Source organism: Lotus japonicus, chromosome 4, assembly GCF_012489685.1.
Source record: "Lotus japonicus ecotype B-129 chromosome 4, LjGifu_v1.2".
In the NCBI taxonomy this organism is placed as follows: domain Eukaryota; kingdom Viridiplantae; phylum Streptophyta; class Magnoliopsida; order Fabales; family Fabaceae; genus Lotus; species Lotus japonicus.
The window spans coordinates 53,731,637-53,749,990 of record NC_080044.1 but is presented as its reverse complement, the minus strand read 5'-3'; the positions used below and the strand labels follow the sequence as shown (position 1 = coordinate 53,749,990).

The window sequence follows — 18,354 nt, the reverse complement described above, 5'->3', positions numbered from 1 at the left end:
AATCACATTCGAACTTTGGAAATTTACATCGAAAAACTCAAATCAACTTTGAACACACTCAATCTTCTGTCACTGCATACGTTTGGCACGATGTTGTCCATTAGGGGATTAAGTTGAATAATGCCAACTTAGAGGTGATAAAGTGGGTTAACAATAAACAGGAACCAAGACTCGGGATCGGGGTTCAAAATTTTTAAATGAACACATCGATTAAAATAAAATTAAAAACAACTTTAATATGTTTATACATAAAAATTTATACAAGTAGATCGATAGCGCCGTGAAGATCAACGGCGCGGAGCGTGCGAGCGGCAGGGTACATCGCGCGGTGGGTTGGTGTTGGTGAATCACACCCTGTTCATGGATGTATCTATCTCCTGATGAAGATCTAGTAGATTATCAATCAATGATAGTGAAAAAAAGTAGTAATTTTTCTTATCTCTTGTATGATCAAAGTGGTCTTGTCCTCAAATCTCTATAAAACTATCAATTCAAGCAACCAAAAAAAGGAAAAAGAAAACATCAATAATAATTTTCAATCGATTTGAAAATGCTCAAATCCCTATTGGTTTCTACGGTTCAAAATATTCCAAACGAAACTGTATCATTTTTTTGTTTTCTAATTACATTATATAAACCAAACATTGCAGAATCGAGAAAATGATAGAGAAAACAAACTTGATTCAGCTTCTACTACACGAAGAAAATAAAATTCGAGTGATTTTCAGGGTTTTTCGAAATTGAAATGCGGTTTGAAAAACGAAGAAGAAGAAGAAGAAGAGAAGGGTTTTTGAGAGCAAAGGGACTTGGTGGCTTGGTGGGTGCTTGGGTGAGACTTAGAGTAAACACGAGAGAAACTAGGAAAGAGAGTGATTGAGTGAGGTTTTTCACTTTTGTCCCTCACTAACTTATGTTTTTTATTTTTGCCCAGACCAATTATTTTCCTGGGCCAATAACTAGCTCCTAGCCCAAAGTTTTTTGGTGCCAATAGGTGCAAAACTTAGTCTACTAGTATAATTTAAAAAGGGGCTCAAAAAATATATATATAGGGGGTAAGTGCAATTTTTTTTTTCTAGGGGTTCATCTGAACTCCCTCAACATAAGGCAGGTTCGCCTATGACAATAAACAATGAGTAATGATACATACACACCTCACTTTCTCTTCATCTCATTTTCACCCATTTTTCTTCTTATCTCTCTCTGTATTTCATGACACATCATAAATCATATCACTCATTCCTCTCTCATTATTACTTTTATGTCATAAGGTGGAGGTGGAATTAGTTTATCAACTAAACATTATTCATTAACAATTCACGTCAACTATCCTTAAGTGGGGCAGAATGAGTTGAACTAGTAAGAAAAGTGGTCGGAATCGTGTTTTTCTTGAATTGAGATTAATCAAATCTCTTTGTTTTTTTTTGTGGTGGTGTGCGACATTGGAAGGCTTATCTGGCACGACGAGAGTGAAAGTAAAGAAAGAATCTTAAAATATAAGAACTCAGTTTTCATAATGAAAAATGCTATGTGAATGAGCGACTAACTTGTATTTATAGGCTCAATAATTGTTCTATCAATGACTTGAGATCTTCGAAAAGTCTCCAGGAAGGTCTTTCCAAATCATGGTTACCTCAAAGTAACCTTGCAACATATCATCAAATGTGTCGGAACGATTTGCTTGGCTGATCGTTTGGATATGATGTTCTGTAATTAGGTCATCTCGACTGCCTCTATGGTCTCACTTAGTTGCAAGACATTTTGGCTCGACTAAGATGTTATTGGGTCATTTGCTCATTTGGGCCAGTCAGAACAGGAACTCCTCGTTTGGTATGTAATATAATAAAATCTCAAGTTATATTAGATTGACCGGATACCAATTGTTTGAGATCTTTTTAACCGAAACAAGTTTATGGTACCCTTGAATACTTTTGGTTGACCACCGGTTACTTAGATTCCGCTCAGAACTTTGACTTTTGAGGTACTTCTAACTCATCTCGACCAAATTGAACTTAAAACATTGCAATTAATGAAAATGCATGCTCCAACAGTTATGTCTTTAATCGTGATTACTTATCATAAAGATGCGACTTTCAATACAACTGCTTTCCCAAATTTCGTATATTCTTCTAATTTTCAAATTGGCGAGGTTCCAAATACTCACTTACGAAACCATCTATAAATCTTAATTCATCATATCTCTTGTGAGAAATTTTGCATGGTGGTACAATTGTTGACCATCCTCATTTCAAAATATAGATTCCATTTTCCTCAAGTACATTTCTTCCTCTTCTATTCCCTTTCCCTTTTTTCACAAATGGATATTATCCGTTTTTTAAGGAAAGGTGGGAGTGAGGAGACCTTTCGCATCTCGACTCTATCCTTATTCTTGTAAATTTCCGCCTTATTGGTTGCTAACAATGTGAGCAAATACTTGAGATTCATGGTTCGATGAAGGACAATGTCTAAATGACCAGGAAGTTTGAGGAAGCAAGTGTAATTTTCCGCTCAATTTGGAAGTTACTGTGAAGAAATATATAGGTCCAATCTTTGAGGGGGAATCATCCAGTAAATGTTCCATTTCAGTCTCGGAGACCACACACGAGCATGTTTGGGGTGTACTGAAGGGTTCTTCATCTACAATTATATTTTTTCATAACTCAAACCCAATATCCTTTTTAACGTATTTGAGTTCTTCGTCGCTGCTTATTCCAACACTTGGGCCCTTTTTATAGCATATGAAAATGTATTCAGCCATTTTTCTATCTTGGCTCTTGAGATACTCTTCTTCCTCATCTTCAACATCTCTTTAATAGGTGAGAGCTATATTACCCTTCGAAGCCACCCAAAGAGAAAGTTTATCGAAGGTTACATACTTACATATAAAAAGACCTCATTTCTCAACCCCTTTCACTTAATCCACAAATCTGGGACTTGCTTAGTCCTTTTCCATGCTTTTACTCCCACCACCAAAATCTCATGACCATCATATTACACTAAAGTCAAACTCACCTCATTGTTCATTCAAACTTTACTGTGTTACCCTCATTCCAAAAAGGAATCATGACATACTTATCTAGAGTCATAATATACTTTTCTTGGGTGGAGGAGCTTGGTTTCAGTTATATTATAGATTTGAAACTAATTGCTTGGCTGTTTTTAGTCTTTGGAAGCACGGTGCTAATAATGTTACATATTTTGGAGGTCTTCTCAAGAATTATCATGATTTAACTTCGTTTTTGATATTTGTGAAGAGTAGTGGGAATGCTGAGATTGATTCATCACTTGCCAAAGTTGAATTTTCTTTTCTTATAATTGTTCTTGGTTTGAAGTCCTCATGGCCTTGATCCTATTTTACCGTCTGATGTACCAAACTATGTTTCTTTGATTTCTGAATGAATTACTTGAGCAGTTTTTTTTTGTCCAATAAGAGTCTTGTTTATGGAATCAACACACAACACATTCTTGGGTGAAAAGTACCAACAATTGATTAAACTGTATAAATAATATTAAATTCAATGAACAAACATATAATCATAATTAAATTCATCATACATATGATCTGAAATTTATTAATCTATGAACATGGTGAGCAACACTTCAATAGTTACTATTATACATAGCATAACACACCACACAAAGTGTAGATATAACTTACATCACTAATATCACTCTGAGCACAAACCAATACATTAAAGAAGCAGATGAAAGTGAAAAAGCTATTGGTTTAACATGAAGTGGTACTTTCCTTGAGACAACAAGTCCAAATACCTCACTCATATCAATGTCTTGTGTATGTCCATTATCTGCTTCAGGAAGCTTCCAATCAAACCAATAAAGAAGATTAGCAAGCAAATACTCAACAGAAACTACTCCAAAATTCATTCCAGGACACCCCCTTCTCCCAAAACCAAATGTAAGAAAGTGAAAGTCTTGAATATTAATATCAATTTCGGTGTTCTGATCAAATCTCTCAGGTATGAATTCTTCTGGGTTTTCCCAAAATTCAGGATCCCTTTGAATCGCCCAGCCATTGATATAGACCATTGTTTTTGCAGGAATGTCATATCCTTTCAGTTTCACTTGAGATATTGTTTCTCTAGGAGCCAAAAGAGGAGTAGGTGGATGAAACCTCAAAGTCTCTTTGAGTACACACTTTAAATAGTGCAATTGATTAACATCATTTTCTTCTATTTTTGATTTTGGGCCTACAACTTTTCTGACTTCTTCCTGAGCTTTCTTCATTATGTTTGGATGTCTCACTAGCTCTGACATAGCCCATTCTAATGCTGCTGCGGTTGTGTCAATAGCTCCAACAAACATATCCTGAAATTGGAAAAATAAAGCATTTAATATTAAAAATACTTTTTTTAAGTTAATATTAAAAATACTTAATAGGCTTAGTAATGAGTGATATGTTACTTAATAGGCCATAGAAAGCTGAAGTCATCCTTAAGAAATTACAAGAATCTAAAATATATAATGTAGATTTGAATCCAAAATATGTTACTGAATTCAAAGGTTGAACACGCTATTAGGTAGGCATAAGAAGGCTCCGTGGTCGAATAGCTAGCGATTTCCATCTTTTAAAATGAATTAGGTATATGACTTCGATCAGTTTTAATTTTATATTTTATATGCTATCTATGTAATCATGTGGGGGTAAGTTAGATAAACCCACTTTTTTAATATCAAGTAGGCTTAAATAAGTTTTTGGTCCCTAACCTTTATCAAATACTTGATTTTCGTCCCTCACTGGAGTAAAGGTGAGTTTTAGTCCCTAACCTTTGTCAAAATGTTTGGTTTTGGTCCATTCGGAGCTCTGGGTCAACGCCGGAGCTCCGGTGACCCATATGGCATGGCCACGCCACATGGGCCACTGGAGCTCCGGCGTTGACCCAGAGCTCCGGAGGAACCAAAATCAAACCTTTTGACAAAAGTTAGGGACTAAAACCCATCTTTGCTCCGGCGAGGAACGAAAACCAAGCATTTAGTAAACGTTAGGGACCAAAAACTTATTTAAGCCTATCAAGTAATATGACTTTTGTTATAAGTTGAATTATTCAGTCATTATATGCGTGCAAGTTTGAGCTAAGAAAAGTAAACATGGGACGGACCGACGGAACCACCAAGAAGGACGGTCCTTTCACTCCCATAAGTATATGTCGATACTAAAAAAGTAGTTATGGACTTATGATCCCCTTTATATACTAAAATATATGGGTTTGGATTTTATCAACACTTCAACTTTTATTTTATTTTTCATTTCATTGTCATCTTTTATTTCTTTTTCATTTGTTAATGTTTCTCTAGTGTGACTGTAAATCGAGTGTTTAAACAAAATCTTTTTCATTTAGCAAAAATTTGGTTGACACTCCCAAATGCACCCACACTTAAATGGATAGGAATAGGAGAGATTATATAAGAGAGATAATAGGAAAATAAGAGACTTATTAAAAGGAAAATGTCTGAAAATGAAGAAAGAAAAAAATAAGATGTGTGTGAACCAATATGATTAGTTATAGAAAATAAAGAAATGAATTATGAATTTTCTAACTCAAGTATCTTAAATGTCATTAATTCATCTATGATGAGATTAAGTTACCCTCACCAATGATTAAACAACTTATTTTCGACACTTTATTTTTAATTAAGTAATTTTAGTTATACAAAGTGAAAAATGTGATCCCTTCTCTTCATTTGTCTTATCGATTAAATGATAACGAGTCATTTAAGTCATTTAAAAACTGCATATCTAAAGTTATAATTGTCAAACTCATGTGTATATGACACAAATTTATTGGTATCACAAAGAAAAACACATTATTTTGTTATAGAGGATTTCCATCCAAACCGTGCAAACACCTTATTCTTTACTTTATATCCGTCTTTTCACTTTCATTATTTTTCTAGAATGAGAGGTGGACATATGTTTTTAACCAACATACACTTTTTTGCAAGTTAAATGATGGTTTTTAATCGTCACATTGCTTACAAGGTTAAAAATTGCGACTAATAGACGTTGAATATATATGCTCATCAAGATCTATCTAATATCTATAGATATCATAACCTATTATTTTCTCTCTTACTCCCGATGTTTATCAGGTGTCTGAGCCATGTGATGTGGGAAATCATTTTTGTTTGCTTTTGATGACTTAGACACTCAGACCATGTGGCTGTGAGTGAATGTGTATATGAAACAGAAAGACAGTTTTTTTTATAGGCAAATGTTAGTTGTTATAAATGTTAGTAAATTAGTTCCTCATCCGGGTTCGAACCCGAGACCGTTCACCCTTCAACCCACTCAATCCTTATGCCCCTAATTCTTACCACTTGAGCTATTTGGGACACAAAAAGAAAGACAGTGATAAGGAAAGAAAAATACCAACCATTAGAAGCGATTTGAGGTCAGTTTTGGTGAACTCAAACTGATCAAGCACACTCTCCTCTTGAATTTTGAGTAGAATATCCACAAAGTCTTTTCCCAGTTTTTCCCGTTTCTCTGTCAAATGCTCTGCAATTACTTGATCAAACAACCCATCCAATTCTGCAAAAGTTTCCTTGTATTCCCGAATTTTCCCTCTGAGAACATCAACCCAACCAAACAAAGGAAAGTAATCACCCACAGTGAAAGACATAATATGAATCATAACATGCCTTGCTAACACGTTCACCCTGCTTTCTTCTCCTGTGTATTTCCTTCCCAGAGTACACTGACAAACGATGTTGCCCAATGTTGAAATTATCATCTCACTCAGATTCACAGTTGCATCTTTCAAGCTCGCTTCACGAAGCTTACTCACCAATTCTCCAGCTTCTTCTTCTCTAATGGCATGAAGTGAAGCTACCCTTTTCGGGCTCAGAAGTTCACTCACGCAAATTCTCCTTTTCTGTCTCCAATCCTCTCCATAGTGTCCAAAACCAACATCTTTGCAACCATAGAGTAAGATTTTCGCAGGTGTCATCTGGGGTCGGTTTGATAACGCCAAGTCATGATTCTTCATCATTTCCATGACCACATCTGCAGATGAAACCACCAAGGTTGGTGTTTTCCTCTGCCCCAGCTGCAACATCATCATGTCGCCGTATTTGCGTGAGAGTTTTCTGAAAGAGTGGTGGGGGAGTTCGCCTAGCTGATGGAGATTGCCGATGATTGGTAGCTTTGGTGGAGATGGAGGGAGATTTAGACGGGTTTTGGTTCTTTTTGCAAGCTTCAACATGAACAGAACAGTGGTAAAGAAGAACAGAGACAGATAGAAAGGAGAAAAGAACACAGATTTTATTTGCTCATCATAATATGGCCATTGTTTGAGAGCCATTTTTATTTCAGTTTTCACAACCTCATCTGGTAAGGAGAGAGTCCACAAACATATATATAGCATGTTAAGACTCACTGTAGCAAGCTTTTTTTTTAAAGGAAATTAATTCATGGGAGAAACATATTCATGAGAGTTTTTGTAATTAATTCCATGGCAGTCGATTGTAGGTACTTAAAAAGAAATTCATTCATTAAGAAGAAAATTTCGATACAAAGACGGTTAGATAAAGCTGAAGAAGCAAAATAGTTCCCACAAAGCTTCCTCCATCCAAACAAAATGAATATAAGTAAAAGAGGATTTAGCCAAATATAATTCGCAATACTATTACTAGATTTATGAACAAAGGAAGGGGCTGTGTAAATGACCCATGAGAAAGTTTGGTTAAATAACTCATCATCTAATCACATTGAAAAGTAATAAGATCCTGATAATCACAAACTATTGAAGTAAAGTATGAGATCTATGTGAGGAAAATGTTTGTTTAACACCCAAAAAGATACACGTAAAAATTTTAAAACCTTAGGGAAAAGCAATAATTCCTAAATGGAAGAGGCACTATAAAAATTTGATGTAGGCAAAATCGACATTTCAATACTTTTCTATTAAGAATAAAAATATTTTTCTCTTAGGAAAGCTAAATATATTATATTTTTTTGAAACATAAAATATTGTATTATATATATATATATATATTTTTCTTCGGAAAACTATTTTATATATATATATATATATATTAACTGTGGACTATATTTAAAGATATGCTAATAATATATTTATCATTTTTACGTGAAATAGATTTAATTTTAATCATAATTTTAAACGAAATCAAGTTTTTTTTTTAAATCATAAAATTAAGATCTATAAAAAAAATCAACATATCAAACTAATAGGTGAATGAAAAAAATTATTGATAAGTTCTCTACTGTTTAGTGTGTTGATTGATTGATCTCACAGCTATCTACTGTGAGATACATTAATAAAAGGAAAAAATTTCAACCCTTCCAACCAATTATAATCTCCAATGTTTAGAAAACCGGACCGGTCACTAAACCGGTCGATGCACAGGTTTAAGGTTTAAAGGTTCAACTGAGGTTCAACCGTGGTCTAACCGGTAGTAGAATAATATGAATATATAAATATAGAAATGTGATAATTAGAAATAAATGACATTAAATATGCATAAAAATATCAAATATTTTTGAAGCAAGTTTAACTTTTCAAGACTCATCAAAATATGCAGGTTAATTTTTGTTGACATTTTTTTAACGTTTGTTGACATTAAATATACATTAATTAAGTTATGAATACTTTCACGTTAATGGTCCAATACACATTTTCATGTTTTTTTTTTGGTACACTTTTTCACGTTTAAAGCAATATTAAGGATATTTTTTCCTTTTTATGAAAATTACCCACCTCTTTCCAGGCCTTGTTTTGAGGCCCATATAACACTATTACATAAACCCTAATACCACACACCTTCTTTCATATTAAGGCTGCCGCAAGTGGTTCAAAGAAAAGAAAAGGCAGCCGCAAGTTACTGTACTTCTCACATTAACCTTTTTTCATCTTCTTCCAACTTTGGCTTCACATGTTCATTGTGTCCTGAGTCTGCACTGCGTGCATCAAGCACAGAACATGTCTTACAACTGTTTGATGGTGTTTGCTTTGGACGGTAACGATTAGCAAACTGGTTGCAGAGTAATACGAAGGAGTATACAGTGAATAACGGTTCGACCCTTTAAACCGCCGGTTCATACCGGTTTTACCGGTCTTTGACCGATTTCACCGGTTATTGACCGGTTCGATAGGTGCCCGGTTTTTATGACGTTCCGGACCGGCCATTACTACGGTTCCCGGTTGAACCGGTCGGTCCGGTCCGATTTTCAGAACACTGATAATCTCTATAGATTAGCAACATAAGAGCATCTCTAATAAGATTGCTTAAACCAGTTGGCACACTTAAGCAACGTTGCTTATTTTGGAGCACCAATGGAGCAACATTACATGACAGTTGGGTTGCTTAAATTTAAGCAACAGTTGCTTATATATTCTCTTTCTTGTTGCTTTTTGATTAAAAATTATATTTTCTCTTTCATTCATGAACTTGAATAGTGTCATGACCTTAAAATAATATAAATATATGAGGTATAGTCTGACCCAAACAAAAGTAAAATAATCAACCGTGGTTGGAGCGAATTATGTTTGAGTTAAATCCTATGTGGCAGTCTGGGTCTACCAGAATAGTGTTTAAGCAACCCAACTAACAATCTTGCATTGGAGATGCTCTAAGAAAGATCGTAACGAAACAAGTTGAAAGTGAAAGAGCCTAATGAGAGAGGAGAAAATGTTGACGTTACGATGTTTTGTGAATTATGTATAAAAACAAAAATGAAAGTCTTGTCCAATACAGTTGTAGAGCTAATAAATTTTGATTCATTCTCATCACACATTTTTCATTTTATTTCTAATTTATCTCTTTTTTATCTTTTAATTCCATAGTTCACGATAGACTCATTATTGCTATTTTCTTCACATTATTGCATGGAAAATTGACATGTAACTATTCACCCTTCATTTTCCTTCCCTCTCCATTATCATGTCTCATTGAAACATCTTTAGATACTGTTTTCCTCTTATTTTCTGCCCACCAACTTTCTTCCTTCATAATTTCCTTGAAACAAACAGACCACTATGGTGGCTCAGCCAGGTATTTTTTTCACATTCATTTTCTTTTCTTTTGAAAATGATATTTAAGAGTAATTTAATTGATAAAATATATTTTAATAGGATAAAGATAACTTCAACTATAAAAAATTTTGAGATTTGAAATTTAATTTTTAGTTCAAAAAAAATTATTTAGTTAAATATTATTTAAACCATGATTTGTATGTACGTTGCATTAATTGCTTTTTAAAATTAAATAAATCAAAAATAAAGAATTAATATACACGACAAAAATTATATGAAGTATTGTTGTGCATGTGAATGCATCGTATTTTGACTCGTACATTTAAAAAAAAAAAAAAAAACCAAAGATTACAATGCATATAAGATAGCACAAGGATGCTAAAATTCATAACCTAAGCATATAAGCATGCCGCATGCGTACACTACAAATAAAAGTTTGACAATGACGTGAATGAATTAGTTGTAGATTGATTATATGGAAAGAAATGAGTATGCTTTGTGTGGTGGTGATTGACATTGTGGATAACGCGATCTTGGGGATAGACTTTCGATCAGGATAATTACGTGTGCTCAACTCTCTAATGGCCAGGGTTCAAGACTTTGAGGCTTAGGAAAGGTTACCATTTGGCATGCATTATCTCAACGTCAACGTGAACATAGAAGTATGTAAGCACTAAGCACCAAATACTCTTTTAAACAAATATTTTAATGCATTTTCATGTGATTCATTTATTTATTTTTTAAAGTTAAACGTATTTGCCTCACTTTTTAAAAATATATGTTAATATTTTACAAGCCGATCATTTACCAGCTGCTCCTGTAAATTTGAATTTCCTCCCATAAATTTGATTGAGATGGTTGACGTGATATTGAAGTTTTTATACATTTACAAAAACTTTTTGTTTCATTTTATTTTTATCAAACCATTTTTATACATTTACACAAACTTTTTGTTTCATATATCTTTCGTGTATCTCTATTTATTTCCTATCACATCATATTTCTTTTTCTTTTTTTCTTTCTTATATTCTTACTATTTAAGGTGCATGTACGATTTGTCTGTGAAAAGACAAGTATGCAGCTAATTAGATTTGGATGTATGACGAATATTGGTTTGTGTTACAATGACCCGCAAGCGCAACAGCCAAGCCAAATTGGGCTTGTACTTCTCACCATTAGCTCCCTCTCATGCATGACAAGAGCTAAGAGATTTCTTTTCAAGGATAGCATAGAAACACACAAAGATATGTCAACTTCGCACGGTAAGGACTTGATTTGTACCGGTTTACATGACTGACATACAATCATCCAAGGTCGATAACGTCATTAAATATAAACTTCTCACCACATGATTATTAACTATAAAAAAAATCTATACATTGAATCCAGATTTTGAGTCGGTATATCACATTCAAAACTTCTAAAATACAGAACGTGCCAGGGCGTTGGAGTAGGGTCAGTAACTGGAAAACCATTGTTATGATTTTCACATAACTTCCCCGTTCAGTTAGCATTTAGCAACACTCGCTGCTTTCCCAACACAGTATCACATAAATTGAATTGTCAATGAATGTTATCTCCGAAGATTATCTCTCATGAAGAAAGAATGATTCAGAGCTTCCTTAGCTGTAAGTCTCTCAGAGGGGTCATATCTAAGTAACCCTTGCAAGAGATGTATGAGATCACCAGCTGAATGATCAACATGCTGCATTATAAGGTTCTGTTTGACAAAAATTACAAAGAAAAGTCAATAAAAACCATTTAACTTGTTTTATGCTGTAAATCAAGAAGCAAAAAGTAACTAAACAAACCTGTAGCCTGGGAAGCTTTGTTACAGCTTTAATACTATCCCTTGAGGTCGCGCCCTCAGGCCAGTCTAATCTACCCCTTCTAACATATTTCTCAGAATGTCGGCTGAACATGCACAAGCAAATACATACTCATTTGTCATGTTTGAAAATCAACAAATTGATACAAGTTCCAATCGTAAGTTACTCACTCGACTCTCTTCAACATGTGCTGCGGTAATGGACCAAGTACCCTCTCCATCATGGCAAGGTGCTCTAAATTCTCATGAGTCTGAAACAAAGCTTCGCCCTACAACAGATGCTCACAGGTCAGAACTTCAAAAGTTGGATGAGTGTGCTGAGACAAGGTTTTCTAAGAGTAAAAAATACCGTGCATAGTTCAACCAGTATACATCCCACGCTCCATGTATCACATGGATAACTCCAGCCAAGTCCTACACAACCATTGCCAAAATCAACAATACAGTTGATATTTCCAGTATCATATAATTCATCATGAAACTAGAATGTAGCTTTTCTTTCCATAGAATTTGTATATACCAAGGATGACTTCAGGTGCTCTATAATGACGAGTTGATACAATGTAACTTTGATCTTCTCGCTTATAAGTGGTACTGCCAAAGTCAATAACCTTTATAGCACTTGACTTGGGCACTCTCTTGAAATAGGAATTTGGTGATCTAGATGAATTCTGTTCAACAAGAAAATGAATGTCAGAAACTGAATCAATAAATGCCTTCGAAAAAAAAAGGAGCAATGCTACATATTGGTTTAATTTTTACTTCTCACATCAAAACAAACTAAAAAATAAAGGACACAAACATGATCCTAAGTGTGTTCTGCGAATAAGAAAAAAGGAGACAATGGTCATAAAAAAAACTACCAACAACCACTGATAACAGAAACTTTTATTTCAAATTAGTATTTTATATAGTGCAGTTTGAATGTCAATTACATTCTCTTAACAGACATAAAACAGACATGTGTCTAGAATTTAAGATTTTTCTCTTCTCACCTGTATCACAGGTGCACCATGAGTAGGAAAAATTATAAAAACAAAGAGTGCACGAGTCTATAAAACAAATAGCCACATGTGCAAACAGGAAACATACCTTGTAGTCAGGAACTTTGACATAATCTGGTGAAACTAGCAGTATGTTCTCAGGCTTCAGGTCAGTATGGATCATGCACAAGTCATGCATGACTGCAGATTTACAAATGAAGAAAACAATTAGAAGCTACCCCAGTGACAAAAACAACACATGCTGATGATTTTATTATATCAAAACTAACTCCTAAAGATGTGATGCAAATGAGATGGTGTGCAATATTATCAGCTTATGATAGCATAATTTACATGATATAAAGTGAAATATATAGAAGAAATGGCTTAAAGGAAACTAGTTCAAGTAATACTACACACATGCAATACATTCCAATAGTTGTCTGCCAATCTCACGGACAAGATCAATGGGAAATGAGCGATAATTGTTTTTCCGAAGAAAATCGTATAAGCTTGGTCCAAGTTTCTCAAACACCTGTTAAAACCATTTAAATTCACCGATACTTTAACCCCCACGTTATTTGTATATTGGGGAAATCAATCCATCTCAAATCAATCAAATACTTACAATACAGATATGATTACGATAGTCAAACCAGTTCCGTATTTGAACACAACTGCAAGGAATAAGCAAATTTAACCAATGCAATGGAAATAAAAGTTTTTTACATAGTACTAGTAAAATAAAGCTAAAACTTCTCTTACCGGCTGCCTCCTTTGTCATGTTTCCCAAGCTGTTGCAACATCTCAATTTCTATCATGGCGGCCTCTCGATATTTCTTTATACCACGAACAATTTTAATGGCAACCATTTCCTTCCTTTCTCTGTCCCAGCATTCTAAGACCTGTCCAAAGGTTCCTTCACCCATTTTGCAATGGATCTTATCTGCAACATTATAAAGAACACGTGTAAGCAATGCAAGCCTTGCCAATATCCAAATGATTTTATACCTATGGACACATAAAATAAGCTTCTGTAATAAAATTCCTACAACTGAGATGGATCACTTAATGTGTTACACCCAAATTAACAAAATTAAGCGAGTGAAGATGCATGAGTTTTGCAAGCAAATAATTGCAGGTTTATCAGGAAAGAATAAACCAGTGTTTGGCCATAACATATAAGAATATAAATATCTCAATGATGGTAAAGTGTAATTACAGCGAGATGTTAAATTTTCTCCAACTGCAAACATGTAATGCCCATCTTTGTCATCATCTCGCCAAGGGGGAGAACCATTTCGAGCAACTCCCTTAGCAAATAGAGAACTATTGGTATGTTCGGATGGACCCCTTGAAGGAGCATAGCCAGAAATATTCCCAACCTCTTGTCCACAAAACAATCCTACCTGAGCCTACACACAGCCATATCCATTCATGCACCACTCGGTTAAAAATAAAAAACAATATTCTACCCCACTATCATGAGCCCTACCAAGGCCCTCTCTACCATCTCAATTTGTTACAAACTTACAATTAATAAAAGCACATGAGTGCAATGAATAAGCATATTCTAGCACACACAAAATTAATCATCAAGAACATACACACAAAATTTGAGTTAAAAAACAATTATACATAACATAATTAACATAAAAATAGCAGAGACAGATAATTCATTCTTTAAATTCAATTAAGATGATATCTCAGAAATTATATCTTGTGTAACAACTCATCAATTTTACAGATGATAACATCAAAACGTTTGATATTAATATTGATATATCAAGCTTTATCATACATGAAAAATTCACAAAGAAATTAGAGATAAAACTGCATAAGAATATACCACCAAGACGAAATCATACAAAAAATATAAAAATTGTCAAGTACCAAAAATCAGATCGAGTAATTGACGCATACCCAGATGAATATTATTGATTAAAAACACCAAAACCTAACAAATCGACAAAAATTCATCACAAAAATCCTGGGAAACAAAAGAACAACGTTACCTGAACCAAACATACCTAATTTACATAATTTCCACCAGATCTACAACCAGAAAAAATAAAAACCAACGAAAAACAAAGGAAAAATGTCAGATCTGAGATTTCAAGAGGCGGAGAAGAGTTTTACCTTGGGGGCCTCAGCGACGTCCCAGCCTAACCTCGCTCTCTTTCTGGGGCGGCGATCCATGTGAGTGTGGGGGAATTCGATGACGCGTTCCATCTCCATGATTCAGAGAACAACGAACGAAGACTTCAACGGAGGAAAATTGAGATTCGGATAGTGGAAAGATATGATATTTTTGAAGAAAGACAGCACGGTTTGGTTGGAGAACCCTAATTTTATTGTTGGCCGAATGTGGAGGCTTTTTGAGATGAAATCTCACCGTACACGTGTCAGGGTAAGGGAGCATCTTGCTTGGGGATATTCTCTTGTCAACTTTGGATTGTGGTTAAATCTGGGCCAGCCTTGTAACCATGGTTAGGTTAGATTTTGTGGAGCTGGAATTAAGCAATTTTTTTGACGAAAAAAAAAAACCAATTATTTTTTTAGTATCATATTAGTCCTTCACTTTGGACGTGAATTCAATTTTCCTCCTCCGCCACTGTTCTGCCGCCTCTCTCCTATGGTTGATTAGGGTTTGGAGACTCAGGCTAGGGTTTCGCTGAACCTTTTTCTCATGGGCTCACTGTCTTGGGCCTAACTCCTCTTGGGTCTTTTCAAGTAGTTTATTTTTATCTCCCTTAGACTTTGTTTGGTAGAGAAGAGAGAGATAGAGAAGAGAGAGTAGAGAAGAAAGAAGTTGAGTAGAGAGAAATATGTGAGAAATAGAGTAGATTTAGAGGTTGTTTGGTATGACAAAAAGAGAAGAGAGATAGAGAAGAGAGAATGAGGTGGAGGAGAGAGAAGAAGTTACTTTTTATATAAAATAATAATTTTATTCATTTGGACTATTTTTCTGGCGGTTTTGATGACATTTTTGGTACTGTGGGACTGCCATAAATGTTGAAATAAATGAAAAAATAATCTGATTTGGGAACCACACGGTTACTGTTCAAATTCTCTCCAATTTGAGAAGAGGAAAAAAAGGGAGTGGGACCCACGTTTTTATCTGTCTCTCCCCTCACTCATGTCAAACCAAACAATGTTGCATTCATCATCTCTCCCCTAACTCTCTCTTCTATCTTTCTCTCTTCTCTAACTCTCTCCTGACAAACAACCCCTTAGTCTAAGTTTAGGTGGACTATAGATTCACAAGCTTATTTGAACTTTATTTATGTAAAACAGCTAGGCAGGGTCCAATACCCCCATTTAATGTCTGTTGTGTTTTTTGAAGGTATGAAAAACGGTAGAAAGGGGGAGGGGTTTGAATAGCGTTTTCAGAATAAAACTTCCACCTTAAGATTTTAACAAATCTTTCGAGACACAAGTAAAGTGCTTAAGATAAGAGATGAGAAAAACACACAAGGATTTTATCCTGGTTCACTTGATGAATCACTCAAGCTAGTCCAGTCCACCTGTGAAGGTGATTTCTTCCTTCTTAGAATGAAGGCAATCCACTAATCAGAGAATTGTTACAACTGCACTTGAAACCTACAAGTGACTAACAATACACTGACTTAGCTCACACTAAGATTCACTCTCTTAGTCTTCTTTAGGATCCGATCAACCTTGATCTCCTAGAGATAAACTAAACAACTGTTTAAGAAATATTGTTTACAAAGAAATTGCTTTTGAAAAGCTTGTAGTAAACACAATGAATTCAATGAAGAAAGAATGCTTAGAAGATTTGAATATAGCTTGCACGTATGAGTTTCTTCCAACCTCATCTTTCAGTCTTCAGCCTCTATATATACTCCAAGGATTAGGGTTTGAACATTGCATGAGAATGCTACCGTTGGAGGGCAGATCTGGGATTTCCAGCTTCTGCTGTGGCTGAGAATGTTAGGTTAGGTTGTCAGGATAGTACATTTGCTTTTGTACTTTGGATAGTGACTTGACCTTAAACCTTGTAGACTTCTGATCAGAGGAATGCTTCGTGTTGGAACTTGTGAAGCTTGTTGATCAGAGTCAGAGGGAAGCATGGATCCTCTGACCGTTGTACCTTCTGATTCTAAACTCAGAGGAGAAGTACTTGGTCTTCAGAGCCATTTTGCTTCTGGACTTCAGAGTCTTCACTTTTCAGCTTCTGGATCTTCAGAGTCTTCTACACCATCAGAACTTCTGAGCCTTCAGAGTGTATGGGTTATCAGAACGTCTGGATCTTCAGAACTTAAAGTGATTTGAGTCCACATCAGAGCTTGATTAACTTCTGAACTTCTGAAGCCTTTCTACTGTTCAGATTGAACATATATATTGCGAAAGCGTTGCTGGGGTCACTCTTTAAGCAAAGTGCTTCTGATTTGTGTGAGATTATGTTAAGGTCAGAGCCTGTTAAGAGCACACTCAGAAAACACGTTAGAGTACCATAATTGTTCATAGTAAAATGTTAACTTGTAATCATCAAAACATAGAGTTGTACTACTAGATCAAAACTTGATCTTACAATCTCCCCCTTTTTGATGATGACAAAACCAAGTATTTTGATGAACAATTCTTAAACAATAAACTGAATTCACTTAGAGTTTAGAGAAATAGAATTAGACTTATCCTGATGTGAATGGTTTATTTTGCTCATTCTGAATCCAAGTCACAGCTTGATTTTGAGCTTAGCTCCCCCTGAATCTAAGACTTAATGAAAACGTTAGTGATATCTAGATTCTGAGCTAAATAATATAAGAGTTCAGAGTGAAAACACATGACATAGATGAAATGAAATAATCAGAGCGCATAAGTATTCAGAGTCACGAATAGGGTATCAAAGTTAACCAATATCACTTCAGAAGAAGTGAAATGTATTCCTTGTATTTGCCCAGTGATACATCTATGGTCATAAAAGTGGAACTCTTAAATTCTCCAAAGAAACAACAATCACACTAATCAGCGTATACATCAAAAACCGGGTTATACTCCCCCTTTTTGTCATAAGCAAAAAGCTTGGGGTGTGAAAAACTTAGCTTGAAGTACAAGGTACTCCCCCTTTAAGAAGGACTAAGTTCAAAAAGATGGAGAAATAATTAATGATGAAAAAGATATTAGCGAAATTAAAGAAAGGAATTAATGCATATGTTGAACGTTTACTACTGGCCACGGGAGTAAAGAGAAGCTTCAGTTACCCAAGACTAATCCTCGAGAAACTGCAAGAGCAATAACATCCGGAGAGTGAGGGATGCTTATATAAAGCGATTAGGAACACAGTAAGCTTCACAACAAGATTACTTTCGAATCACAAATGACATCATACATGGTTGCATTGGAAGAGCTCAGAAAGAAGGCCTTTGATGAAGATTTGTTCATCAATGTTAGGCACCTAGAGGGTTCGAGAACAATACATGAGCTGACCACAACGCTGCTGGAAAAGGATCTTAGTCCAGAATTGGAGAAAGATCTGAAGGAGTTCCTCTGCTTCGTGGAGGAGATTCAG

The 18,354-nt window shown here is 35.0% G+C and overlaps 2 protein-coding genes across 4 annotated transcripts; both read right to left on the bottom strand.

Annotated features, from left to right (window-relative positions):
* Positions 1-3,511: 3,511 nt before the first annotated feature.
* On the bottom strand, positions 3,512-7,440 carry LOC130710023 (cytochrome P450 71A1-like). Its single transcript, XM_057559175.1, has 2 exons — positions 6,390-7,440; positions 3,512-4,323 (listed from the first exon to the last, which is right to left on the bottom strand). The coding sequence occupies exons 1-2, from the start codon at positions 7,380-7,382 to the stop codon at positions 3,652-3,654; spliced, it is 1,665 nt and encodes a 554-aa protein (XP_057415158.1). The 5' UTR covers positions 7,383-7,440; the 3' UTR covers positions 3,512-3,651.
* Positions 7,441-11,336: 3,896 nt separating this feature from the next.
* Positions 11,337-15,158, bottom strand: LOC130710024 (serine/threonine-protein kinase AFC2). Of its 3 annotated transcripts, XM_057559176.1 has the most exons (11): positions 14,961-15,158; positions 14,044-14,236; positions 13,587-13,767; positions 13,450-13,498; positions 13,242-13,356; positions 12,931-13,022; positions 12,359-12,509; positions 12,188-12,252; positions 12,010-12,107; positions 11,822-11,924; positions 11,337-11,730 (listed from the first exon to the last, which is right to left on the bottom strand). In XM_057559176.1, the coding sequence occupies exons 1-11, from the start codon at positions 15,057-15,059 to the stop codon at positions 11,584-11,586; spliced, it is 1,293 nt and encodes a 430-aa protein (XP_057415159.1). In that variant the 5' UTR covers positions 15,060-15,158; the 3' UTR covers positions 11,337-11,583. The 3 variants fall into 3 exon arrangements, with proteins under 3 accessions (XP_057415159.1, XP_057415160.1, XP_057415161.1); XM_057559177.1 differs by lacking the exon at positions 14,044-14,236 and having other exon boundaries at positions 14,961-15,117; XM_057559178.1 differs by lacking the exons at positions 13,242-13,356; positions 13,450-13,498; positions 14,044-14,236; positions 14,961-15,158 and having other exon boundaries at positions 13,587-13,753.
* Between the last annotated feature and the right edge of the window lie 3,196 nt (positions 15,159-18,354).

What these genes read in the sequence shown, in the direction of transcription:
- LOC130710024 (XM_057559176.1), bottom strand. Translation starts at nt 15,059, where the DNA reads ATGGAGATGGAACGCGTCATCGAATTCCCCCACACTCACATGGATCGC. An exon ending in ACGTCGCTGAGGCCCCCAAG is followed by an intron (nt 14,237 to 14,960) that starts GTAAAACTCTTC and finishes GGCTGTGTGTAG; the next exon opens with GCTCAGGTAGGATTGTTTTG. An exon ending in CAAAGCTTCCCAGGCTACAG is followed by an intron (nt 11,731 to 11,821) that starts GTTTGTTTAGTT and finishes TTTGTCAAACAG; the next exon opens with AACCTTATAATGCAGCATGT.
- LOC130710023 (XM_057559175.1), bottom strand. Translation starts at nt 7,382, where the DNA reads ATGCTATATATATGTTTGTGGACTCTCTCCTTACCAGATGAGGTTGTG. An exon ending in ACCTCAAATCGCTTCTAATG is followed by an intron (nt 4,324 to 6,389) that starts GTTGGTATTTTT and finishes TTCCAATTTCAG; the next exon opens with GATATGTTTGTTGGAGCTAT.